The 27,791-nt window shown below is 39.4% G+C and overlaps 1 protein-coding gene across 3 annotated transcripts in view; it reads right to left on the reverse strand.

The window, feature by feature from the left end:
- The window catches only part of LOC102208562 (ephrin type-A receptor 6-like), a 75,079-nt gene that overhangs the window by 33,123 nt on the left and 14,165 nt on the right, over nt 1-27,791 (reverse strand). For all 3 annotated transcript variants that reach the window (XM_013908478.1, XM_013908479.1, XM_005724221.1), the window contains 5 exons: nt 25,521-25,585; nt 7,821-7,949; nt 6,612-6,761; nt 6,369-6,530; nt 6,040-6,268 (listed from right to left, as the gene is read on the reverse strand). In XM_013908478.1, coding sequence (XP_013763932.1) covers nt 6,040-6,268; nt 6,369-6,530; nt 6,612-6,761; nt 7,821-7,949; nt 25,521-25,585 — 735 coding nt within the window. The remainder of the gene's footprint in view (nt 1-6,039; nt 6,269-6,368; nt 6,531-6,611; nt 6,762-7,820; nt 7,950-25,520; nt 25,586-27,791) is intronic.

Genomic DNA, 27,791 nt, shown 5'->3' on the forward strand with positions numbered 1-27,791 from the left:
CCCCCCAGCACTGTTGGGTGAATAAGCATGGGTGATATTAGGCTACTGAGGTTTCTCACATTACATCATGCACAACAAAAGTTGTCAGCCATTTTGGATATGATACAGCTACTGGTTACTAGGGAGATGTGTATTCCCCAACTGGTTGACAATGGTTCCTGGAGGATGCTGGCTTTACTGGATCAAATAGGTTGCAAAGAAAGTTACTTTTGTTGGTAGCAGATTTCCATGGTTACCTGTAGTTTCATGTTTTAATTTTTGTCTGTAAATTTGAGAAAGTGCTCACAAATTGGAAACAGGCAAGGTTCAAAGTAAAACTTGTGCCTCACTGCTGTAGCCAACATGTTTCAAAGTGCACAAATTTTACGCTGAAGGGAAACTATCCCTGTTTCCTGTTTCAGTTGCACTTTTCACAGTTTTGAGAGCGGCTGGGCTGTGTTTGTAGACATGTCCGTCACTTCAATTCAAACTATGACCGCACCAATATGCTAGCGACCACAGCAATGACAAAGCCTTGTTTTTTGTACCAGTTTTTTGCCAGCTGGGGAAAATACATTTTAGCAACAGGTGGTTGCCAGGAGGTCACCGACTGGTCTCTTATACTTACCTGAATACCTGCTTGACCTGCTCTTACGCCAACTGCTGTTGAAAGCTTGCTAGCAGTGGAGCTCCAAGTACTGCAACCCTAAATCTGAAGAAAGATGAGAGGATCGCCAATTCCTGTTTGCACTTACCTGAAGAAACTTACAGTACCTGAGTATTATTCCACTTGGAAAATCTGTGTCTGAATGTTAAATTCCAGAGTAACAACTTACCTGGAAATACTTCCCTGATCAGAATCCCAGCTTGAAAACTGACCTCTGATCATTCACTGTTGTTATTTCTTCCTGACTTCTTTTCATTAAAGCTGTTTCGACTGTGTCCTGCATTTGAGTCCTTTGGGTGAAACCTTGACAACTGGCTCCATAAAAATTCCCAAAATAATGGCCGCTGTCCCCACAGGCTATCATCAGATGATAGCTGAGGATCCTAAAGTGCCATTCGTTTTGCTGCTGGTCTGCTGAAATTACTGCTAATAAGGACAGTAAGTAAAACCAAACATTGAGCTGGAAGCTGCTGACATACAGATTTAAGATAAGGTGAAATTCAACATTAGGTGATAGCTCTCTGTGGTTTCATTGCTACAATGAATTATACATCTTGATTCGTTCCATTAAACATTGATAAGAGAAGCTATCCACAGTTATTCAAAACACATCAACTGTTGAAGTTTCAGCAGGTAACCTACTGTAGCTTGGTGAAGTGCAACATCTGCACACTTGCAGGAATGTAATGACGTACCAACCAAGAGATTTTGAGTTGTTTGGATGTGTGGGGTTGGAAGTTTTCTCTTGGCTTTACGTTGTCAGAAACAGATGGAGCTGAAGAGTATGTTTACCCTGGACTCTCAGCTTTGATATGCAGATAGGAAGTTCACAGAGAATGAGTGATGCTCTCGTCTGCGCTGCGTTACAGGCCAGAGTAAACACAGTCCTTAATGGACAGAAGAGGGGCACAAACACTCAGACACACCTAAGAGATGTATCGATTCCTCATTTCCTATTCCATTTTACTCAAATTTAAAGGTCACAACTTCAGGCTGGAAGTCATCAGTGAGCAACCTACTGTCAAAGCCTGTAGCTCTGTGGCATGGTCAGGGTAAGTGGCAAAAGACAGAAAGCAACAAAAATAGAGACTAAGCAACTTCAGCTTGTTGCTCCTAAATTGCTTCATTTGCATTTTTACCATTAACTTTATTCAAAAAGAGGAAAACTGTGTTGGATTAGGTGGAGTTTAATTTAAAAATGCAATGCATTTTTAAGAAAATTAAGAAGATTTTGCTGAAACCATAATATTTTCATTTCTCAGCTTCTGAGACTAATCACTTATCCTACTGGTGGGTTTCTGGTTTCGTCTGCATATCGACTCTGATTCACATGAAATCTGAAAAGACATCTCTATTAGCTTCACCCACAATTCACTGCCTCTTTATGAATATGCTGCTGTGACGAAAGGATGTGGAACAAATAGCATTAGCACTATGATGTTGCCTTATCTAGGTCATGATATAACCAGCCTATCTCTGAGTAATCCTCTTGTGGCTGACAACGAATGAAAGGAATAGAATAATAAGACACTCGATTGAGATGTCAGAACAGTCTGGCAGAATGCTATTGGGGTGGAAAGCAGCTTTTGATAAGCGCTGATGCCTTTGTTTAGGCAGCTGGGAGGGAAAGATGGACGTGTTAGTGCAGAGCTCTGCTTATATTTGGGAGGCTGGGGCTTTCCCTTTTCTCTCTCTCTCTCTCTCTCTCTCTCTCTCCCCCTCTCTCTCCCTCTTTTGCTCTTTCCCCATGCTGCCTCTCAGACAGCTTTGATCACAGTACCCTTTGAAGCAGTGTTCCAAAATGAAAACGAGGAGAAAGCAGAAGTCATCGCAAGTTCATGCCTAAACTTCCTGCAACTCCAAGCAAAGTGCACATCTTCATTACTGCATATGCTCTGACGGACCTATGGAAATTATTGATGGGGGGTTGGAGGGGTGATTGGTCATAAATCATTAATTATCATGCCATTATGCGTTGTTTCTACTCATCACCACTTTAAACCCTAACGGTAAGTTCGCTGACGCTCTCGCTGTTTCAGATTTCCACAGTAGACCATCCCTGATAGAAATAACCTGACGTTTCTGACCACAGCAACAACCGCAGCAAAGAAAAAAACAACACTGGTTTCCTTCACTAGGGACCCTACAGTAGATGCGTGAGTCTAAGAGGAACACCCATTTTGGGAAATGCACTTGTTTTCCTTCAGACAATCTGATAATAAGATCAATATTCGTTTCATGTTCATGCATCCGCTGCAGAGATGGGAAAAGGCCCAGTCGAAGCAAAGACAACACACAGGAGGGTACTGCTTTTGGTAAATGCTCAGCCTGCCTCTTTCTTTTTGTTTGATTTATAGATGTAGTACTTACTCGATTAGCTGATCACAAAAAAACCTGATCAAATATTTTACTAATTGATTTTACTAATTGAAGTTAAATTTTGAAATATTCCACAGTTACAGCCCGCAAAAGTTATTAACAACTGAAATTTAATTAGTTATTTTATTAATCATTTAATTAATTTTTAAGATGTTGTTTTTATATGTTGAAGCTTTTTTTTATGCCAACGATGCTTTTGATTGCAGGATGTAACCACATATGAGTATTCAGTGACTGCATCATAGCCTTCATCTGCACTCGCATTAATTAACCTTAATGTCACCATGGTTGTTGCTTAAGTATTATGTGCATGCAGCCGTGTATGCTAAAGCTGATGTTGCTGCTAAAGAAATCACAGGAAAAACACTTCATTAGTTACAGCTTGCTAGTCCATGGTTGCAGCTTTTTGCCTTCAGAACTAGTTCTTCACAGCACAGATTCAACAAGGTACTGGAAACAGTCCTCAGTGTCTATAGTAACATGATAGCATCACACAGTTGCTGAAGATTTGGCAGATACAAATCTCTCTTTATACCATATCCCAAAGGTGCTCTATTAAATTTAGATCTGGTAACTGTGGAGGCCAATGCATGTTACTGAGTCAACTCAATAACATGCATTTGTTATGTGTGACATGGCACATAATCCTTCTGGAGTCAGCTATCAGAAGATGGGTACACTGTGGTCATAAAGGGATGGACACTGTCCGATTGACTGTGGTGTTTAAACTATGCTCAGATGGGCAGGATACAAGACAGGATACATCCATGCGTTCATGGATCTATGATATTTGATGTATTTAGCTATCCAACTGTTGCAGCAGAAATCAAAACTCATGAGACCAGGTGTGGTTTCTCCAGTCTTCTACTGTCTAATTTTGGTACACCTGCATGAACTGTAGCCTCTGTTTCCTGTTCTTAGTTCATCAGAGTGGCACCTGGTGAGACCTTCTGCAGCTGGAGCCCATCTGCTTCAAGGTTCAACAAGTTGCTCTTCTGCTTACCTTGATTTTAACAAGTGGTCATTTGAGTTACTGCTGCACTCCTATCAGCTCAAAGCAGTCTGGCCATTATCCCTCAACATCCCAGCCTAAAGAACTGCTGCTCATTAGATATTTTCTCTTTTTGAAACCCTTTCTTGTAAACCCTCAAGACTGTTTGTGGAAAAATCCCAGCAGATCTGCAATTTCTGATGTACACAAATGCCCATCTGGAACCAGCAACCAGGTTCAAAGTTCCTTAAATCACCTTTCTTCTTCATTCTGGTGTTTGGTTTGAACTTCAGCACGTCGCCTTGGCCATGTCTACATGCCTTAACGCACTGACTTGCTGCCAAGTGATTGGCTGATTAGATATTCGCATTAAGAAATAATTGAGTAGGTATACCTATTAAAGTGGCTGGTGAGTGCGTTTCATCACTATTCTTCTTTCACAGTTCTTTCATATCTCTGGATAGTTAATTTGATTTGTTAAATTTATAAACAGCATTTGTCAGTTTAGGTTTATTAGAGTGAGGATCAGACATTGTGATAAAACACGCTAACACAGACATCTTTTTCAACTGCCAAGTGGGTTGAGTACATTTGAGAGAAGCAACTACTGGCAGCCAGAGGGGATGAAAAAGGAGAGCAGAGATGGAGAACATATAAAAGGGACACCATGAGAGTGCTGCTCCTAAGCTGGCGTCTCATCTGGAATCTCTCCTGACAGGCTTCTGTGTTGTTTAACTTGAGATGATTGAGAGCGAGCGAGAGAGAAAAGATAAATAAAAGGAAGATAAAAGAGAAGAAGATAAAAAGAAAAAAAAATTACACCCGAGGAGCAAATAAAGGCGATATTAGAGCCTATCCTACATATCAGCTGTACTAATGACTGCTGGAGTTCTCTCTGTAATGCTCTGAGTAACTACATCACCACAGGGTTACTACATGAATTTCACCCCAATCAGCTGTAAGTCTATAAAATATAGTAAGGAACACGGAGTGCTCTTCAATTGTAATCATGCACTGTGGCTCAATTTAGCTCCTGCCATAATTACAAGTAAGTCTGAGTCTTGTAATGAAAGGGAAGGTTGAAGAAAGGTTTAGCAAAAACTAGGTGTGAGCTAAATTAGCTGTGAAACTAACAAATGAAGGCAATTAGCCAGCTAGCCCTCCATCATTGTCTAATTGAGAGAGCAGGCCAAAGACCATCTGAAACAAGTAAACAGTTTCTTTAAGTCCTTTGTAATCTGTTCAGTGGATCACATTTAGGTTATTTTGATTGGACTAATTGGAAATGAAGCATCCTAACAAGAAGCTTCTGTACATTTTTAGGTATCAAAGGGCAAAAAATCAGACCTAAATACCAGAAATCCACAAATGGTTTCATTTTACAAGGAATTACTTTCCCATTTCAGCCACATAATTGACAGAGTCAAGAGAGGGATCTCATGAGAGCCAAAGTAATGATTCCGAAAACTCTGAAGTGATACACACAATCCCTTCCTATTTGCATTGTTTGTGATCACGTAGCAGAAAAGGATGGCAACGAAGGAAAGTGAGAGTGTGAGTTGAAATGGTGAAATAAAAGAAGAGAGAAAGAATGGGGAGTGAAGCGAAGAGTAAACAAAGTGGACAAGAGAGACGAGACGATGATGAGGGGGAGGCGGGGCTGAAAAGGGATGAAGAGAAATGGGGATGGAAAGGATCAGACAAGGATGCAGGATCTTAGAACGAGAGGAGGGAATATCAGTCCTGTAAAGTCAAACTCTTGCAGATGACTGGGAGGCCCTGGAGATCTGTGAGCATGACGCATCCTCTCCTCTCCTCTCCTCTCCTCTTCTCTCCTCTCCTCTCCTCTCCTCTCCTCTCCTCTCCTCTCCTCTCCTCTCCTCTTCTCTTCTCTTCTCTTCTCTTTTCTTCTCTTTGCTTTTTTAGCACACTGTTAGCATACCATACTTCTCTAAAATGAGTGCAGGCAGGAACACACACAAATGCACACACACTCAGAGATACATCTCGGGCTGCTTCTCACCTTGGCAGTATCCGTCCATTTCCTCGTGGCCAATACTACAGACACAGCGGCCCAGTGGTACCAGCCAGTCTCCATCAGCACCACAGTACAATTTGGGCGTGTCCCTCTCTTCTGCGTTCTCCACACACGAACCTCTCACTTCCACCAAAGAGGATGAGTCCATTTGTGGCACTGTTTCAGGAAACGCGGCCAAGTTTCTTAAAGTTGAGGGGCACCGTTTGTAGAAGACCTTATGTGAAAGAGGAAAACACAGTGTTCAGGTTAAAGAAGTAATACTGAGTTTATGCCCAGTCTATGCGAGACTGAGTCATGCAACCCTGTTCACTGACCTTTACAGACACAAGAGCAATACAAGCTCCCACATCTTGGAAGGCCAGGTAGAATCCCTTCTGTGTGATGGGGCCCACTTCCCTGACCTCGGTGTTAAGTCGAAGGACACGATCTCCAAGATCGGTCTGTGTAAAGCTTTCATCCGCTGCAATGGTGTCCACCTTAAACCAAACACACGCTTTACTCACGTAAAGTCACACAATGACAGTTCTGTCACATGACAAGAATAAAAACATGACAACCTTAGCATAGTCAGTAGGCCGGAAGCGTGTGCTGTCGGGGAGCGGCCCGTCTGTCTGCAGGTAAAAGAGATTGAAGGTTTCCTTACAAGTACCAGAAACCCAAGGGATGGAGTTGCAGTCTCTCAGTGTAAAGCGCAGCTCCACATATACCTGAGGTAAAACATAGATAAAACAATTACGTCAGTATTATAACCATCAATAATTTCATACAAGTGTGTTTATGTTAAGCCCTTTATTTAACAAAACGAAGCCCATTTCACAAGCTCTCTTCAAATCACCGTAACTCCGTTTTTTCTTCTACAGACAAAATTTAAATGGTTTTGGGAAGAAGAGAGGACACACTTTAAGGGGATATTGTACAAGCAAAAATGCAAACATAATAGGACTCTATTAGCACATACGAAAAAAAAAAACTCCTTCCCCATAAGAAACACGAAGATTATTGCTTTATACTTTCAAATTGTGCTTCATTTGACTATTTTTATTACTCTCTAAGTATTTTTAGATCAACATATCCACTAAAATCTTGCATAATTTTTAAGTTAATACTGATGCACAGCCATGCTAACAAACTTGTTTTTATGAGCGACACCGAGCAAAGTAAGAACAGTTCAGCATGTTTCTCCATTTGTTGTGCAGTAGCCGTGCCTCAAGGGTGGAGAAGCCGAGTGAGCGCAGGCCGCTGTGGTGGCACACGATGCCTTTAAACAGCTTGACAATGGCGTTACTCTTGCCCATGGCACTGATTGGCTAATCATTACTCCTCCCCTGAAGCTCAGTGGACAGATCGTTCTTCTATCAAGAAGCCACTATTTCAAGTCACGATGCCAGACGGCTCAGTCCCCTCGAGCGAGCGAGTGCATTGATTTAACAGTCTGTATGCGGGCAATTCTCAGTCTACAAAAAGAGGTAAATGTGAAACTTGGTGCAGCAACATAGTTGTGTTTCCCACCAGCCAATGTGCACAGAAGGCATCTTACTATATCTTTGTTACAATAGACTCTGTGTTGACTGTAATAGAAATCGGTCCTAAGCAAAGTGTCAGGTTCTTATAGCTATTTGTCTGTATTTCCCGGTAGTTTATACAGAAGACTGAACTTCCTCCAGGGAGTGTGACTCTTTCTCAACCTGGGGGCAATGTCAAAACCACAAACAAAGATTTCTATTCAAGTGTTTGTCTTTGCACAAGTTTTGTGATGTAGTCCTGACCCTCTGTGCAGCTTGTCGCTGGATCCACCCAGACCGCAGCCAGTTGTTCTGGTTTGGCTCCATTACATGGCAAACCTGGAAGGTGTGTATAGGTCTGTTCTGTTCATCCATCTCTGTGATAGCATCCCACTGATTAAAACAAAAAAAAGGATAAAGTTATTATGCGCAATGTGTCACGACACTTTAACTCTATCATTTGCAAAATAAAAATAGTATTTTTGTTAGAAAATTAATATTCTGGTGTATACATAAAACAAACTGTTCAAGCTACATTCATAAGACCTGTGTCTGTTCTGGGTAATCAAAGGAATCTCTTTAAACCTGTTTTATTCATACTCAAAGCCAAATAAAATCTTTCTTTCATATTTTTAGTACTTTTCCACCTTTTTCCACCTTTATTATGACAGAAACAGAGGGGAGAGATGACAGGAAAGTGAGAGCAGAGGGAAGACATGCAGCAAATGGCCCAGGGCAGACTTGAACCCGCGCTGCTGCGTTAGCCTCATGTCGTATGGGTCGCTTGCTTAACCCGGTGAGCTAAAAGATACCCTAAAGCAAAACAATTTGTTTATACCACACACACAGTCAAAATAAAACACAAACACATTCATGACACAATCGTCTTTGGATTTTATCAGTCACACTGAGACATGACAGGACATTACAGACTCTAAATTTAACTGTAAAATCAAAGGCAACATGCAATTCATTTGATAAGGTCAGCATCAGGTCAAAGCCAGGACACAGGGCAGACTTTGCTGTCATCCTCCTCAAAGAGAGTGCCCTACACTTCCTTCTTGTGCACCATGCTGAGCTGAGGACATGTTTGAAAGATAAAAGGCTGAAACTTGTTGAAACTGTCTTTAGCACCTCTGTGTTTCTGTATTTCGCTGCCTTGTTTTAAAGGACCTGTTATCTTCTCTGTATTTCCTGATAATGGTGGCCACAGAGCATCTGCTGAGATTGGATTGTAGTCTTTGTCCCGATTCCCTCATTGTCATTCCACCAACTAGGACCTGGTCTGTCACAGCTACTTAAATTTCCTCTGAAATTACCGGCCTTCCTTTTTTCTTCATCCACCGCCTCACCTCCCCCACCTCTCAGATTTGTTTCCATCCATAGCTGGCATCCATAACTTTTAACTTTTATCAGGACTTACCATTGCCACTTGTGGTTACCATCACGCATCATACGTACAATACATCACTGTTAAATGTGTTTTACAGATGTTTTTTGGGGGGAAAATGAGTCAATGACTTGTTAACTATAAATTGTTTAAGGCTTTGAGTGATTTAATAAATTGGTTAAGGACACTGAGCATTTGGTTTTGAAAAGGGGATTTAGTGTTTTACAAAATCAGAAAAACTGTAAACCATCAGTAATTTGTGGATTGGTGAGGATTAGCTGATATGGATATGGGTATGGACTATATTGGTATAGCAACATATTAGCATCAAATGTGCTAAAATGGAGATTATATTAGGATATTATAATAAACGCACTCATGAATGATCTAGTTTCTGAGCTGCTTTGTATAATGTATATAAGACTTCGTTGCTTGTAGTGAAACTTAATCTGTATAGAAACATGACATTTGAGAGACACAAATTCTCTCACCAATGTTTTCAAGCTGTTGCATCAGCCAGGCTCTCATTTGTCTGCTCCGCTTTAACGGTGTGATGATCAGAGCTTCAAAAGCCCTAACATTTATTGACAGATCCTCTTTCTCACAACTCCTGTGGCATTACATGGGCAGCTGTGATTGTGCCAGATGCACAGCTGGACATGTAGTTATAACTCAAGAACATGAGACACACTGAAGACATGCCAGTGCTTTGACTTGAGTCTGAAACTTACAGCATGTAAATCATTATTTCTATTGTATGAATGGTGATAAGACATTCTGTAAATGACTTTGCTAAAAGAAAATAATTTATTTTCTGTGACTAAAAGTCAAAAGGTCAAATTGTCATGATCCTGGGTCTGCGACCATGACAGTAATTTGTGTTTTCCTGAGACTATTAGTGATTTCTGGACTGAGGTTTAAGATATGTATTTCCTAATGCTTCTGAGTTTGCTTAGTTCTCTGCTCCTTGTTCAGTTGAGTCAGTTCCCTTTCATATCTAGTCTGTCTCTGTCTTGTCCCTATGTTTCCGTGTCTCTTTCGCTGTCTCTTGCTCTCTCTTGCCTCCGTCATATCACTGTGAATCAGTGTTAGTGATTTCCTGTTTTATTGTGATAGTCACTTATCCGGTGTGCATCGTGTTCAGTTTTTCTTCCCTTGTGTCATTAGTCAGACTTGGATCATCTGTGTTCCCTGGTGTGTTTAATCTCCCTGACTTCCTTGTGTGTATTTAAGTCCTCAGTTTCCTTAATTCTTTGTCCCCGTTGTTGTTGTCTTATCCCCTCTGATTGTGTGAGTCGTCTGTTTGGAGTTTTCCCTGTCACCCGATTTAGCATTCCTGACTTCCTGCTTTACAGTAAATTGCTTTATGACCTGTAAACTAAGCAATAAAGCTGCTCTTTAGTTCAGACCTGCTTCTGAATGTTGGATTACTGAACTTAGAAAAGATCAACCGGGTGCAGAGTCTGCATTGCTTACAGAGATGGGTGGTGTTTGTTCCTGTTCCTCTTTCCTAAATTCCTCACATACAATGTCTTAAATAATCAAGCCCCACCTTATCTTAACGACCTCATAGCACTGTATCACCCCAAAGATGCAGTTGGCTCTCAGACTGCTGGTTTACTTGTGGTTCCTAGAAGTTTTAAAAGTAGAATGGGAGGCAGAGTCTTCAGCTTTCACGCCCCCTTTTCTGTGGAACCAGTTTCTAGTTTCTAGATCTAGCTTCTAGATTCAGGAGACAAACACCTTCTTTACTGTTAAGATTAGACTTAAAACTTTCCTTTTTGATTAAGCATATAGTTAGGACTGATCAGGTACCCCAAATCCTCCCTTAGTTATGTTGCAATAGAACTAGGCTGCTGGGGACTTCCTATGATGCTTCTTCACTTGGGTTTTTCAGTCTTCACATGCGTATATAGCACATGCTTCCACCCGGTCTTTTCCTGTTAAATTTTTTTCCCCTTCCCACTGTCGCCAATTGCTTGCTCATGGGAGGTTATTTGATTGTTGGGGCTTTCTCTGTATTATTGTAGGGTCTCTACCTCAAAATACCAAGCGCCTAGATCTCACTGCAGTGTTACAGAAACCAAACTTAATAGCATTTTCATCAATTCAATCAGTTGTAAATTTTCATAACTAAATTTATCTGAGATTCTCTCAAAAGTATAGCTAATAATATAATGTGTAACTGTGTAACAGAAGTACCATAATGTAGCTACTTCTTATAGTCTAGATCAGGGGTCGGCAACCTGCGGCTCCGGAGCCGCATGCGGCTCTTTTGTCCTTATACTGCGGCTCCGGGTGGTTTGGGAAAAAAATTAGAAGTATTTAGCTGAAGTGTATTTTATTTGTGTTTAGTTCTTTTTTAACTTGTAGTTCTAAATTGGAAGATTATTGTGATTTTGAAATATAAAAATAAAATTATACCTTATTATTTTTTCATCGCTCAAAATAAGCGTCACACTCGCGGAAGCCGGTGTACCCGCCGAAACGCCGTGCATTTATCGAGACTTCCGAACCCAGGTAGGCCAGTTATGGATCTTTGGATCCACATTATGTCAGCAGCTGTTCTCCACCATGAACTATGTTAAAAACAAACACCGCTCACGCCTCACAGACGACAGCTTACAGTCCTGCGTAAAGATGAAAGTGACTTCGTACAGCCCCGATTTGCAGACGCTGTGCACAGAGGTTCAGGACCAGAAGTCCCATTGTAAACATACCACGGCAGACTCGACGATGTTTGCATGAACATGCTTTATAGCATCTCTTTATTAACCACTTTTCACACACGGTTGCTATACGCATACAGCCGGCTGTAGCTTTGCAGCTCACAGCCCGACATACACCAACACCAGCATAAATGGCACAGACGTTAAGGCGGCGAGGCGTGATTGCGGGTGCCGCTCAGGTGCGTCTGGGTGGCGGCTCACAACAGTTTTTGTTTGCTGGATCATTTTAGTTCATCTGGGTGTCTTTCCTTTTGTTATATTTCTTTAAGAGTTCAAAATGTGTTAATTACATAAATAAAATGTAATTTTCTCTGTAGCACTTCATGGATTTCATAAGCAACACACCTTAGTTGCTCTGTGGATTCTTTTAAAAAGCAGTTAAAAACTTTTCTTTTCAAACAAGCCTTTTGTTGATCTACATATTTTATATTCTTTATATTATTTACATTTGATCTTTTACATTGTGTATAATGTCTATTGATTGTATTGTTTATTTTAATATTTGTGTACAGCGCTTTGTGACTGCCTGTCTGTGAAAAGCACTTAATAAATAAACTTTACTTACTTACTTTAGTTGTTCACACAAAGCATAAAAGTAAAAAAAACAATATATATGTTATCTTCATTTTAGATTTCAAAAAGTATTTGCGGCTCCCAGTGTTTTCTTTTGCGTGGAAACCGGGTCCAAGGGGCTCTTTGGGTGTAAAAGGTTGCAGACCCCTGGTCCAGATATTTTGCAAGCAAATGGAAAATAGGTGCAGTTATTTGGAATAGTTTTCCAGGCTTCTTGAAGGACATTCAACGCTCTTTATTTGGATTTTGCCCTTTGTTCTGTTTTCCTTCAATGATGTTGAGGTCTGGGCTCTCAGGAGCATAGTCCTCAGTTTCTTTTGCTGCTTTGGCAGTTTGTTTTGATTGTCTGTCATTGGCAGACAAACCTTTTTCTAGACGGTGAATCAAAATCTGATGGTACATTTCCTCATTCATAATTCCATCATTTTTGACAACATCCCCAAAACCACTGGCACATTGTACACATTCAGTGTTGTAGCCCTCTCCCGAACTCCCCCATACAAACATCAGAACCCTAAGAACCCAGGAACATTTTGCACTGCACTGCGTTTCAGATCTGCACTGTTGAACATTATCTCTGTCGTCTTTCTGTCTCTATCTTTTACACTTGTCTGTTTCATAAAATGTATTCATGGCACAGACAAAAACCAATACAAAGGTGAAGCGTTTGACAAGCCTCATCTTAGCACTGTATTAAAGACTTTCTGTTAATAAATACTGTCATATCATGAAAGGTTTAGATTTTTTTAAATTTCTCAACAGTGACCAGTGTCTCCTGACAACAATACCTTACTGTGGGTCCTATCAGAAGGGAGACAAAAACAAGCGGCTTTATGCATGCCTTATGGAATAGTGGGGACTTTACTGTATCTCCTAGATAAGAGAAAATGCATATATATGCGAGAGTTGAAGAATTCTACAAAATAGGGCATTTCATGTTGGCCAGATACAATGGTTCTGGATTGGAAATAGAGGCTTTGCAGAAATCCCTGAATTTGGACAGCACTTCTACACAGATTTCGACTGCAAGGGAGTCACTATCCAATAAGCCTCACTCTGGAAGCCTCCTCTGCCACTTCTTCAAAGGGTGGCGGGGCTGAAGCTTCCTCCATGATTGCACACTATTATTTCCAGGTCACAGACCAGAGCGTGGAGATCGTGAGAAAGCCCAAGTGTCTACACTGAAAACACTCTGTGGCTGGTTATTGATTTCACACTTCGCCATTATGTAAAACTGTATCTGTGACATCCACAAAATGGGGTGTTCAAAAAGAAAAAAGAAGTAATATGCAGTACTCCTGTGTTGAGAATTTGATATGCATACATTTTAAAACACACTCACACATATCCACACACACAGGCAAGTCACAGATTAAGTGTTCTCAAATATAAATAATTAAACAACACTTTAACCTTGACTGGAGTGTGCAGAAGCAATTAATCTTCTATTAATTAAGCCATCTAAATAAGCTCTATGTGACACTCATGGGCCAAACGATTAATCAATCATATTCACTCCCTCTTTCATTTGGACCTCTGGCCTCCCAAATATGTTGTGCTTGTAATTTTATAAGGGGACTCTGAGGTAATATTAAGATGTTTAATGATTCACAGACATACCCTGTTTGTTACGTTTGCATGAAAATGACCTAAAAAATAAAAAAAAATATGTATTTACTCAGGAAAAATCCAAAATTCACACATTTCCAGTAATGCTTCGACTGCATCCAGTTGCAAGGCCTCTGCAGGACTTATGCCACATGCCACTGAATCAGTCACTTAAAAGATTTTGAGCAGACGTAAAGACAAAGTCGGGGAAGTTTCTTCGCCATACACGGTGCTCTGTATATCCTCATTACATTGCCCTCCTTACAAAGCTTAAAACAGAAACTGAGTATCTTATTACAAGAAGCAGACTTTCTGGTTTGCATAAGATCAGCATTAAGTAATTGGAGTTCCATTATGCATACAAACGAGAGAAAATGGTGATTTGTCACTCCGTGTGCCTCAGTGTTCTAAAATGCACCCTTGGGATGTGGCATGGTTCAGTGCAGGGAAAACAAAAATGCAAACCCTGAGTTTGAAAGATGAGCTGCAACCCACGCTCTCCGAGGCAATCAGATATGCACCTACTAATCGCTCTGCCTATTAGTCCAAAGCTTAGCAGACTGTGCAATGCAGAAAGTAGGTTTTGTGTACAAAGTGTAGATCTAATTAATGTACCGAATTCATAGTAATGTTGCAGTGTGAGGGAGCAATACAACAATTGCCTCATAAAAATGCTTGCTGCTGGCTTAGTAGTGAGGCGGACCATACAATGAAATACTGATACTTAGTTTGGGGCTACGGCATTTGATTTCATTAAAAATGCTCTCGCTTAATATGAAATACAACTGAAATCACATTTATTGTCATCACATCGAGCTTGATGCTAAAAGACCTGCAACTATTACACATGTGGCTGACTTTTAGTCCTCCAGATACACCTTCTCCAACTCCAGCGCCTTCAATCTGCATACAGATAGTTATCAGAAGGACAGAGGAGGATGGAAAACACCATGTAATACTTCATCACTATTTATAGCAAGAATCGCAGTACCTGTTCAGGCTTGAGACAGACAGGTGCATAGCACCTGCTCAGTTTACATGAATTTAGTATGGTGGCCATATCAATGTATTCAAGAGTTTTGGGGTTGTGGTTGATGTACCTTTAGAAATAGTTCTGCTCAATTACATCCATAGGAATTAATAATGTTTATCGGGACTGTGCAGCTGAACAGCTCATAATGTTTTAAAATGTTCTTGCTATCAATTCTCTTAAAATTAACAAATATAAAAATATGCAGTGCTGTGAAAAAGATTTAGACAAAGATTACCTGAGTGATTCATAATATCGTCACATAAAGATCCAGTTTTTAAATGATGATATGTTTTTTTAAAGAGAAAACAAGCAGTTCAACTTGGATGTTGTCGGTGCAGGTGTTTGAACGCAACATTTTATTGATGATACTTTATCTGAATGAGGACACCTCAGTGAGGACAGCCCCGCAGGTCAGTTTAGCTGCACAGTTTGTGCATGTACACGCATCAGCCACAATAAAACCAAAGGCATGTGAAGTGAATAGCCAGGAAACCCTGGGTAATAGCATTCATGTTGATGTTACCTTAACTTGTACAACCTAAAAATTACTGCAAACTCAGCATACTACCCATTTCCATGTTACTCACCGACGGTTTTCGCCTGCCCAGCAGGATGGTATTCAGGACTGGCTCAAGGAACATCAGTAAGCGAGAATGCTATCCAGCCTCCAAACTCCCCATATCTGAACAATGGAGTCTCCACCCCACCATCCAAAATGCCCACAGGATGTGCTGCTGTTAGACGCAGTCTCAGGCACCTACTAGCACCACCCCAGGGGTTCCAACTGCTGGGAGCTGTTTTTGTGAGAGCTGCTGTGCACAACATGAATCAGTGGGTGAGGCTGGGGCTTGGTGTATATCCCAATATATCCTTTCCAAAGCCTGTCCGGACGATGCCTGACGAACTATTCCTATTTTTTCGGTTAAGTAGTGTTCGCTTCCTGCTTTGACACACCAATGATGCATTACGACACACTTTAGCTCTCGCTGCAACTGCTTGAGAAGTAGTTGAAAAACAATTTGATTTTGCAGCGATGTTCAGAATGGAAAACTTGCTACGTTGGGTTTTTTTCTTTCTTTCTTTCTTTTTTTTTGCTTCCAGCAGTTTATGTACTGAGCTCTTGACAGAAATTTGACAGCTTGCTTCAGATGGAACTTTTGCCTTGCAGATACAAACATCATCTTTCAAATCAGCTGATGGTTGGACAAAGACCAGGCTTACATGCATGAGAAAAAAGTTTTCTTTTTTACAAATGGTGAAGTGAACCTCACCTTTGGCAGCATATTTTTTTTAGAGCCAACTAAGTCGTTAACCTGTTAGCAGTCGGACGTACCGCCCACGGTACATTGGATGGTTTAGGGGACTAATTGTAAATTTGTAGGACTGCTAATTAAGCACTTAATTAAGCTGGAAAATTAAACATTCGTTGCAGATTTATTTCTATTTAATGTCCTCAATTAGAAGTAGATCTGGACCTTTCCTTGCCAACATATGACTTATGTAATTATTTAAGTCAGTGATGGCAAACTTTGTGAGAAAACAGAGTGTACAAAGTCATAAAAGCAGTGGAACAAGAAGTTAATGCTGACAAAACCTCTTGAATCACTGAAGAAACGAACAACAAACAAAGAAGTTTTACCACTTCCTTGGGTAAAACTGTTCCAGCTTCTCATTAATACAAGTATCTAATCAGTGAACCAAATAGCAGCAACTCAGTGTCTGAGGTTTAAATCAAACATCAGGGTGAGGAAGAAATGTGATTTAAGTGACTTTGAACATGGTTGTTGGTGCCAGATGGACTGGTTTGAGTAATGGTTGACCCACTGGTGGCAGGTCTTTGCTTCGACCTGTAACGGTAACTCAGATAACCAAATGTTACAACCAAGGTATGCAGAAAAGCATCTCTGAATGAACAACATGTCAAATCTTAAAGCAGATTTGCTACAGCAGTACACAGAAACCTGACACTGCAATTCATATGGGCAGTTCACAAACTTAGACAACAGAAGATTGGTCTGATAGGTATTGATTTCTGCTGCAACATTTGGAAGGTAAGGTTAGAATTTAGCATAAACAATATGCAAGAAGAGATCTATCTTGCCTTATATCAACAGTTCAGACTGTTGTTGGGGTAATGGTGTGCGGGATATTTTCTTGGCACACTTTGAACCCCTCAGTACCAACTGACAACCGTCTCTTTATGATCATCAGCTACAGTGTGTCCATCTTCTGATGTCTGCTTCCATATCACAAAGTTCAAATCACCTCAAACTGGTTTCTCGAACATGACAATGAGCTCACTGTACTCAAATAGCCTCTGCTGTCCTAGGATATATACCTAAAGCCCTCTTCTGCACACAATTTGATGGTACATGCTGAAAATGATTCAACATCAATTATTGACTCACTTCAGGCCATTTTATTGCCAAAACAAAAAATGTATATTTCAGACACCCCTTCTCCAAGATATTTTTAGTTACCTAGAGGCAATGTTGTGCAACAATAGTAAAAAACAAAACAAAACATAATAATAGAGAAAATAATTAACTCATGTATCATAACTCAACTATGCAAGAGCAATAAAAACATCAGAAAAACTTCCAAACATCTCAAAAGATTATGAAACAAAGATCTGAAAAACATTTGAAACATATTTACATATCTGTAAATATCTACACAGAGGTGCACATTACACTTTGTACGCATCACTTTGGTGTATCTGTGCACCCAGGTACCCTACATCTTCCCTTGCTTGACTCCATTTTACTCATATAGTGCAAAATCACAACCTTTTTTGCCTCAAGGTGCTTTATATTGTGAGGTAAAGACCCTAAAAAAATAAAGAGAAAACCCCAAGAATCAGATGGCCCCAAGTGAGAAAGCATGTGGTGAGAGGGGGAAGGAAAAACTCCCTTTTGACAGGAAGAAACTTCCAGCAGAACCAGGGTCAGGGAGGGGTGGCCATCTGACCGATTGGGTTGTCATATTTTGTTGGCCAGAGTGATGCATTGTCCAAGAGGAGATCTTGATTTGAAATGGGAGCTGTGGGCCTGCTTCTTCTTCTTCTTCTTCTTCTTCTTCTTCTTCTTCTTCTTCTTCTTCTTCTTCTTCTTCTTCTTCTTCTTCTTCTTCTTCTTCTTCTTCTCATACTTTCGAGATATACCACCATTGGTTCGCCCTCTCTTCTTGTTTTCTTTTTTGGACTTTTACAGACAATTTGGAATTTGGGACCATGTTTTCACTTGCGTCTACATCTGGAAGCTTCCCAATGTAAATCTCAAAATTGTGTTGAATGTCTGATCTTTTTGTGATTCGGCGCTATATAATTAAATTAGAATAGAACAGAATTGAACTGAATTGTTCCAGCAACATGTGAAATGTGCACAAGTACATGACATTCTCCCACAGGAAATATCCCTCATCGCACCATATTGCCCTGAGGCAACGAAAATGCAAAATCAGAAACCTTCATAAAACCTGAGAAAAAACCCTTTCTACAATTTCATATGGTCACTTATTTACAGTATTTTTTATTTACAGGTCAATTACAAAATATTCTTAAGTTCTTGTCAAACCATGTGGTCATGTGACCATGCGTCAGAAAAGGATGCCCCACCATCAAATGATGCTCGATAGTGACTCCCACAACTTCCACTGCACTGAAATTTGATGCTTTTTCAAACACTCTTGGCATAGTTTAAGTTCATATGTACTGAGCACGAGTCTTTAAAATCTCTTTTCCCAGGGCAACACTGTGCTGTAGAGGAGTAATAAAGTGAATGCAACTTATAGCAGTATTTCAGATGCTCTAAACATCTTTTCTTTTTGATAAGAACAAGTTTATTGATCTTTGGCCACCTTACCAGACTTTCAGACAGAATTCTGTCATAGTCATGGGTCCCTGTGTTTTGAGTTTTAGAAAGTTTATAGTTCCTTTGGGGTTTTATTCTTTAGTTCTTGTTACTTTTGAATTCTTGGTTCTGTCTATATCTTCAGTATTGATTTACATTTAATTCTTTGTGTTTCAGTCTAGTGTATCCCCCCCAGTACCCTTGTTAAGTCTTTGCCCCCCCACCCCCATTTGTTACTTCCTGCTTTATTTTGGTACTCATTTGTCTCTTGTGCTTTGTTGAACTTTATTTCCTCCTTGTCTCGTTACCTAGATTCTCTTCACCTGTGTTTCATTTCGCCCCAGCTGTGTTCACTTCTTCTAATTGCTCTCTTGTGTATATATATAGAGGTGTCTTTCTCTCAGTCCTTCTCACAGTGTCTTATTTTACTTCTGTATGTTTTTGCTGCCAAAATTTTTAGAGTCTTTTATGTTGTGATGTTTTTAGTCGGGTTTTTTGACTTTTCTGTCAGTTTAAATAAAGGCATCTTTTCAGTTTATCCTGTTGCCTTAATATTCCACATTTGGGTCCTCCTCCATGACAGCTACACTAAGAATAATACAGAAACAAACTGAAAATGTATCTAAAGTGTAGGCTTTTCTTTTTTCTTTTTTTTTTCTTTTTTTTTCTTCCCTTTCTTTATTCAAATCAGGCAACAAAGTATATATCTCATTTACATTGACATAGTTTTTTTTTTGCCTCCCATTTTCCCCTTTTCCCTTCCCCTCCCCTCTTTTTCCCCTTCCCTTCCTTCCTCTCCCCATCCTTTTTACATAAAATATAATTACCATTATATAAACAATCATAAACAATCATATCTATGTCTATACATACACATTTATTATCCCAAATAAGTATATTCAAAGGAGGGAGAGAGGGGAAAAAAACAAAAAAAACAACAACAAAAAACCCCCCAAAACAAACGAATCCCCCCCCCCAAAAAAAAAGAGAAAAAAAAAAGAAAAAGAAAAGGAAAGAAAAAAAAAAACAACAACACCTGCATAGACCCATAGGCTTTTGAAATGCCTCCACTAGGGTGAGTATTTATTCCTTCATTTTTTCCACAATATTTCTGTATATCTGTTTCAAAGTTAAAAAGACAGAAGAAGGATACTAAATAATGAATAAATAAAGGACAACTATTTGAGTCACTGCAGAGAAGAAACCAATTGGGTACAACCAAAAAAAAGTTTATAAAAGAACAGAAAGAAAAAAAAAATTAAAGGTAATGGAAGAATTTGAGAAACTCAAGGGCAGACAAGTGGGAAGCAAATTGTGAAACTACCTGATAAGAGAGACATAAGACTGCATACGGGAACTAATAGGCGGGAACTATTAGGAAATTAGAGGTGGGAATAAGACGAGGAGAGGAAGTGTAAAAAAAAACAAACTACACAAATAAATAAAACAAAAAGTAACTTAAAGACAGACAGGGAGCCCCAGAATGTAGACACAAAGGAAAGTTAGCAGAAACAGTGTAAATTATTATTTTTTTTTTTAAAGTATAACAAAAAAAAAACCCCGAAATCATAAGAAATCCAAAGAAGCCGATTTTAACCAAATATGAAAACCAAAAATATTACATAACCTGCAGTTATCCCAGCTTTAGCCAGCATAGGCAATGGCTGCACCATGGAAGGAAGTACAGAACTGATTTAAACTTCTGGCTGGGTTTGTATCTTGGACTCAAGCATCTAAATGCCCCCGAGGATTTTTCTTTCTTTTTTTTTTTGCCAGTGCAAATAATGAGTCACTTTTGGCCATTTTCACTTCAGCTCACTTCCAAGGATATTTTGATATTGGCAGCTGTGATGACTGGCATCATATTCTCTCCAAATAAAGGAGCAGGTTAGCTGGTATTCCTTAGCTGTTAACAAGGAAAGATAATTTAATGATTGTCAAGATGGGGCAGCAGTTTTTGGTTATCACATGCAATGTTTTTATTTTTGGAAAACCATCCATGTTTTAGTAACACATCAACAGGAATTTATGTAATTAGTGCACAAAGTCAGAAATAAAAGTTAATCAGGTGAAAATCAGAGAATAAATAGTTCATGTTCATAGGTGCTGAAACATTAAGATAAATGACACGTGCACACATGCGCACACCTAACGACACTGCACAGACAGATAGCATTGTATTAAAAACAACGGAGGCGGCACTCAACCTGGCTAAGAGATTTGAGGTTTTGATTAAAACAAGGCAATTTGTCATTGTCAGACTAAAGGGAAGGGAGAGAGTGGTGTTATGAAAATGTCATTAAATCTCTGTAGTTTTGATGAATTATTGATTTGATATGAATCTAGGTGGTGGAGTTTTGCTGTGTTTTTGTTCAACCAATTAATGGCATTGCTGGTCCCCATAGCAAAAACGCTGTTTAGGCTGTGTGCAAGGGAGGAGAAGCTTTTTCAATATTGGTATTTGGCCCTGAAAATATCTCAGCCTTTTGCTGCTATTTATTGGTTTTGCTCCAAAGGATTTATTACACTTTTAATAATAGCCTGAAAGCACAAACAGCCCCCACCCCACAACCACTTTGTGTCTTGAATTAGACACGAAGTCATGAAAAAATTATTGTTGCTGCTGATGGTTGCTCAGTCCCCGATGAAATATTTGTAAGAATGAAATCTACAGCAGCGCTTCTCCTTCAGGCTCAGACCTAAAAGAATCATATGCTGCAATTAAATTAGTTTAATCTCTAGATATTGTAATGGCTTGTTTGAATCTGTATTCATTGCATATAAATGTTGTCGCATATGTTCTATAAACAACAAAAGCCGAGAAAACCAGACTCTGTTAAATTAAGATCTCTGGGCTTCAGGAGGTTGGTTAATTGCATCTTCAGTATTTCACAAATGGTCTCAGCTTCAAAGTGCTGTTTTACTAAATTCAAATGTATTATTTTATAGTAGATAAATGTGGTTTAATAATCAACATACGTGAGAGAATTAGATACACATAACAAACGTGAACAATGCAGTGCTCACACTCCCTGGACACTTCATTGGATATGCCAAACTGTTATTGGGTAAGATCCCCTTTTGCCCTTTAGAACTGCTTTAATTCTTCACGACACAGATTCAACAAGGTGCTGGAATCATTCCTCAGAGATTTTTGTCCATGTTGACATGACAGCATCACACAGTTGCTGCAGATTTGTCAGCAACACGTCCATGATGCAAATCTTTCATTCTACCGTTTTCCAGTCTGCTCTGCTGGATTGAGAGCTGGTGACTGTGGAACACAGTGAACTCATTGTCATGTTCATAAAAACCAGTCTGAGATGATTAGAGCTTTGTGACACGGTTTTTTATCCTGCTGGAAGCCACTATTAGAAAAATGACAAACAATACTCAGGCAGCCTGTGGCATTTAAACAATGCTCAGTTGGTGCTAAGGGACCCTAAGTGTGCCAAGTAAATATCCTCCACAGCTTTACAACATCGCCATCAGCCTGAATTGTATGATGCAAGGCAGAGTGGCTCCATGCTTTTGTGATGTTTAAGCCAAAATCTGACACAACTACCTGAATGTGCCTCCAAAAATTGTCTTCTGCTGGTGTAGCCCATCTTCTTTAAGGTTTATTTTATTGTGCAGAGAACAGAGATGGTATTCTGCATATAACAATTGGTTATTCTAGTTACTGTTACCTTCCTATCAACTTGAAGCAGTCTTGCTTCTCCTCTGACCTCTGAGCCAGAAAACTGCTGCTCACTGAATATTTTCTCTTTTTCTGGCCATTCGCTGTAAACCCTGGAGATGGTTGTGTGGGGGAAATCCCAGTAGATTAGTAGTTTCTGAAATACTCAGACAGCCTGTCTAGCACCAGCAACCATGCCATGTACAAAGTCACTTAAACCTTTCTTCCCCATTGTGATGCTCAGTTTGAACTTCAGCATGTCATCTTGACTATCGCTTCATGCCTAAATTTTAATGAACGCGATGTGATTGGCTGATTAGATATTTGCTTAAACCATTTGAGCAGCAGGTGTACCTAATTAATATCTAATTGCGTAAATAAATTAAATCAAAGGAAGAGTGGACTTCTACATGTTTACTTACTCATAGTTACGAGGTATAAATAATAATGTTATATATGAAGCTTTAATAGTGTAATACTTGAGTATTTAGTCTTTAGCAGCTGTCCTGTGATTTTTAACTGCACGAAGACACCAATTTATTTATTAATTTGAAGTTTGTCTTTTCATTTATTTGATAAATCAAGAGAGTTTGGTACGAAGTGGAAGTGGGTCAGAGGAGAGCTGCTCTTTGACCATGTATTTGAGAATGGACATCTACTTTTCAGCAGACCTGTACTTATTTCTTGATGGACTGGCTCACGATGCACCTGCTCTTAAGTTATGTTGTACAAGACATCTAAACAGCTATAGGGAAATTATAGGGTCCTTATATTTTTTTGATGCTGAAACACGTTTCGCATTTTAGCTCTAACTTAAATGTATTTGTTGTGTTGCTAACTGCATTAACAGTTGGAGAAATAAAGCTATTTTTATATGAAGTCTCTCTTTTTTTATAGGCAGTGTAATTGGATAGCTGACTCAAAAGCTGTTTCTCAGACAGGTGCTGACTGTTCCTTCATCAGTTGAACATAAATTAAGCCGTTAAGAGGTCTGTAGATGATTCAAAGTGTTTATTTGTTCTGAGAGGTGTTTCTGTTAATCAACATGTGGTCAGAGGAGACCTCAGTGCAAAGCAGAACAATGTGGAGTGGCCAAATTAGCAATTTAGCATATTTTGAGGGGAAAAAAAATATGGGTGATCAGAGCAACATAAAAAGACAGCAACAGAAAAAAAACAGTGATGATCACAGGATCTTTTCAATGGTATGTACGCCATTATTCAAGTCTGTCATAAAGGAAATACAGAAAGTTCACTAAACTAATGACTGCTCTCCCTAGCAGAAAAGACAGATCAGACTTTCCAAAAAGACAAAAGCTGAAAATAGGGGAGCTGTTTGATAATGGCTATAATTCCTTAGCCTCTCCAACTGAAGCTGAGAGTCTGCACTTTAAACTTTTAAATTATGCCTGCGTTCAATAATATATAGACCGAACTGCACTAAGTTTATTTCTTTAAATGCACTGAAGGTACTTTGAGTTATCTGATTAAAGGGTTACACTTCCAGTTTTGAGTGAAACTGCTTTTTCCCTGTGGAAGCTTCTTTGAATAGAAGCAAATGAATGCGATGTAATGATATTCCTGTATCGCTTAAGTCGCAGATGTGCACACCCACACAGTAATCAGAAATCCTGAGGATGGATCAGATTTCTGTGCGTAACAGTATCCCTGTTTCTTTTTGAGAAAACTGGTACACACATTCTGCTTTCTCCAAACCAGCTCAGACGTGTGAAATGAGCACAGCGAGTTTTGAAAAGCTGCCTACAGAAACGGCTGCTGTGTTTGCATCAACCATACTGCTGATGCAAACACAGCTCTCATGTCTACTGATTTTCTTTAAAGTGTGTTGATTTTTCTGTACCAGCAGCAAAATTCACACATAATATTTATTATTAGTATTATCATTACAACTAATAATGGCTAGACAGCCTTCAGAAGTCTGGAAATCATATTGTCTGGATTTGCCAGGATTTTTTTTAAGTGAGGTGTTTATTCAAAAAGCAGAATTGCAGAAAGAAAGAGTACTTAGATTTTTTTATTTAAATATTTATTGTATTAAAAATGCACAGATTGTATAATTAAAATATATTTAAAGTACATGAAGTAAACATGCTCCTTTTCAGAATCATATACATGATATCATTGGAGCATCATTTTTGATTAAATACGTTAAAGAGTGAACATCTCTTTAATGTTGCAGCTGTTGATGATTTTAATTGCTGATTGGTAGGTAGCTTGATCTATAACTATGCAATTAATCTTAAAAAAACAACAGCAACAAAAGCAAAAGGAAGCATAACATGTCAATGTTTTTTTTTTTTTTAAAGAGCATGTACATTAAACAAGTACTTAAGTAAATGTATTCAGTTACATTCTTACTGCTTCTACCCATGCGCTCATCCAATGTCATTGGGGGACTAACAAAGGTCTAGTCCGGTGGTTTTAGTGTGATGGGTTTATCCGCATAAATGTCAGAGCCATGGTTTGCAGCACAATATCGCACTTTAATGAGATTATCAGTGTTGTACACTTCACCTGTCAGTGGTTTTAATGTTGTAGCTGTGTGTGTATGTCCAGTACACCCTTCTCATATAGGTGGTGTACTGTGCGCTCCTGCATGACATCTGCCACACGGCTGACCTGCGAGCTACGCTGTCACTTGCTGTCCACCTCCAAACCCAGCATCCACTTGTTGCCTCTGAGTCAACCTTCCTCTAGGGGCAAACTTAGCATATGTTCTTAACCCCTGCTGTGCTGTGTTTTGTGCTCCCACAAGTCACCATATCATTCTTCAGTGGATGTCACATTGCTCTAACTGCTGTCAGGAAGGATCCAGTATAAAACACGCCGCCTGATACCCACAGGATTTTTTTTAATAAGACACAAGATCTTGTCTCCTGTCTTCATTTGACTCAAATGCAAGAAAATCTAGTCTGCTCTGGCTCAAGTATTCGATTTTGGACAAGAGAGGTTCAAATTGTAGCCATCATTGGTCTACCATGTAAAAAAAAAAAAGGAGGGGGGGTATCAGAAGTTTTTTTTGATCAATAAAAACCTTAAACAGTTAATAGCCTTAAATCAAGAAATACCAGGGTCACTCACCCCATTGACAGGATAAGTCTTCCAGTCCAGTTCTCCCAGTACCGTTGTGGTGTCCAACAGAACCACTAGATAGGGCAGAGTGGTGGAAAAAAAAGAAAAGGTCTCGTAAAATGAAGGAGAAAAGTTAGAAGTGAAAGAACAACAGCATAGATGCAAAGAATGACAGGATAGAGCAAAAAGAGTAAGAGAGCGAGTGTGTGAGAGAGGTTGGACGGTGAATTTAAAAAGAAGAGAAATGGAGGTGACAAAACAGGAAGAGAGCAGACAATAGTTATCAAGCTGTCAATGAGGAGCTGACAGAAGTGTAAGGCCCTTATCAAATTCAACCACCTATGAAATAACAGCTCTTAGGAAAGTCCAGCGCAACACCAACACAAACCTGCTCTCTACCTCGCTGAAGTCTGGAAAAATTAGTACTCTCCTTCTCAGAGGTCAGAGCCAAAGAGGAATAAAGGGGACAGGTGGAAGTATTATCAAACTTTATTTAACTCAACAAAACAATAATTAAGATTAAAATTGTAATAGTTAAAAAACTACTTCAAGAGATATATGGTCAGTGTGGGATCATTTATGAATTGTTCAGTAACATGTTATAACATTTTCCTACTGCATTACGCTTTAAGTGTGATGATCTACTAAACGGGACAGGCAAAAAAAAAGAGAGAGAATTCTTAAAAATGTCGAAGAAGCTCCTTTAAGCAATTACTTTGATGTTCCTCCACCTATAAGAAATGACAGAAGGAGTCCGAACCGCAAAAGAAGCACGTATTCTCGGAAAAGTGGTTACAGGAGGTGAGCTGGCTTCAAACAAATGATGAACGCACAGAGATGTGGTGCAGAATGTGCCGTGAAAATCCCACTCAAGCGGACAAAAACAGTACCTTTTATATGTACGCAAACACGCGTTGCAACTTCTTATCTGGTGCGCGTCTTTTATTTTGACAGCGAATGCGCACCTGCGGACCACTTATGTGCACCCCTGTTTATTAAAGCCCTCAGAGCTCAGCTGCTGGGTCGCTCTCTTCGTTGTGACATGTTTTTGATGCTTTCCAGTTTGGTTTTGTACACCAAACAACATTGCATACACCAGGGATGTCAAACATTTTACACTGTGGGCCACATACTTTGATGTTAAGTGGGCCAGACGAGTGAAACTTACCTTTGTGTCGGTGCAACAATGTTTAACGACACATTTATTCCCTGAGATATCTTATTGGGAGTGAAAGAAGTGCAATTTCAACAGCATGTCAGTTTGTCTACATGATAAAGAAATGTTCCTGTAATAAATGGAAAACATCTGTCAGCATGACTCTTTGGGCGGAAACAATAAGAAATTACTGTGTAAAATTAGTTCTATTAGCTCATTGGACAGACTGTCCTGTAATCATAAGTAAACATCCTGGTTTTTTTTTCTTTTTCTTTTTTTGGTTTGTTGGTTTTACTGTGGATTCATTGTAAAAAGAAATTTAAAAAAATAAAATAATTTCAAAACATTCTCAAGTAAATAGTGAAAAAACAGGAACTTTTATGCCATTTACTTGTTCATCTGTTGGTTTTTGTAGTATAACTGAGTTTGAGGGAGGTCTTTATCTGTCAAATGCTGTAAAACTTACAACAATACAGTCAAAAGTCCAAAACTTTTTATCATCCTTGTTCCAAAGCCCTCCAGTGGGCTGGATTGGAGTCTTTGCTGGGATACTGACCCTCAAGCCTTATGTGTGACACTCCTGGCACACACCATTTCTCCACCCATGGACTCATGTGAACTACTGATTGCTGATTACACAGGTCCTTTCTCTTTTTAATTAATTTAAAATACTTTTTTTCCTAAAATGGCATTCCCGCCTTTGTAGTGTATGGATTAGTGTCCTCTTCATGCACCTCCTTGTTTAAAAAAAAAAAGAAAAAAAAAAAATGCAGAATTTGTTAAAAACATGTTAAAAATCTGAAGAGTTTTGGTGCTTGATAAGGCAAGTGGCGAGATCCCCGTGATTTCACGCTGAAAGGCACTCACATTCCCTTCACAGTGTGCTTCCATACTTCCAATTGGGTGCCCATTAATTTCTTCTTTGGCAATATTTGACAACGTTCACAGGTGTAATGTATTCACTGATGGTGACCCATGGCAGCACGGAGAGCTCTTGCTATAAAAATAGCACGGTAAAACAGAAACAACATTTTATCTCATTTCTGCAAGTCTTTACAACAGTTCTCCCCCTCCAGTCAAGAGCATTAATCAATGAAATCCCATCTATGGCTGTGACATCATCT

The sequence above is a fragment of the Pundamilia nyererei genome, unplaced genomic scaffold (assembly GCF_000239375.1).
Source record: "Pundamilia nyererei isolate P.nyererei 1_Seehausen unplaced genomic scaffold, PunNye1.0 scaffold00011, whole genome shotgun sequence".
Taxonomy (NCBI): domain Eukaryota; kingdom Metazoa; phylum Chordata; class Actinopteri; order Cichliformes; family Cichlidae; genus Pundamilia; species Pundamilia nyererei.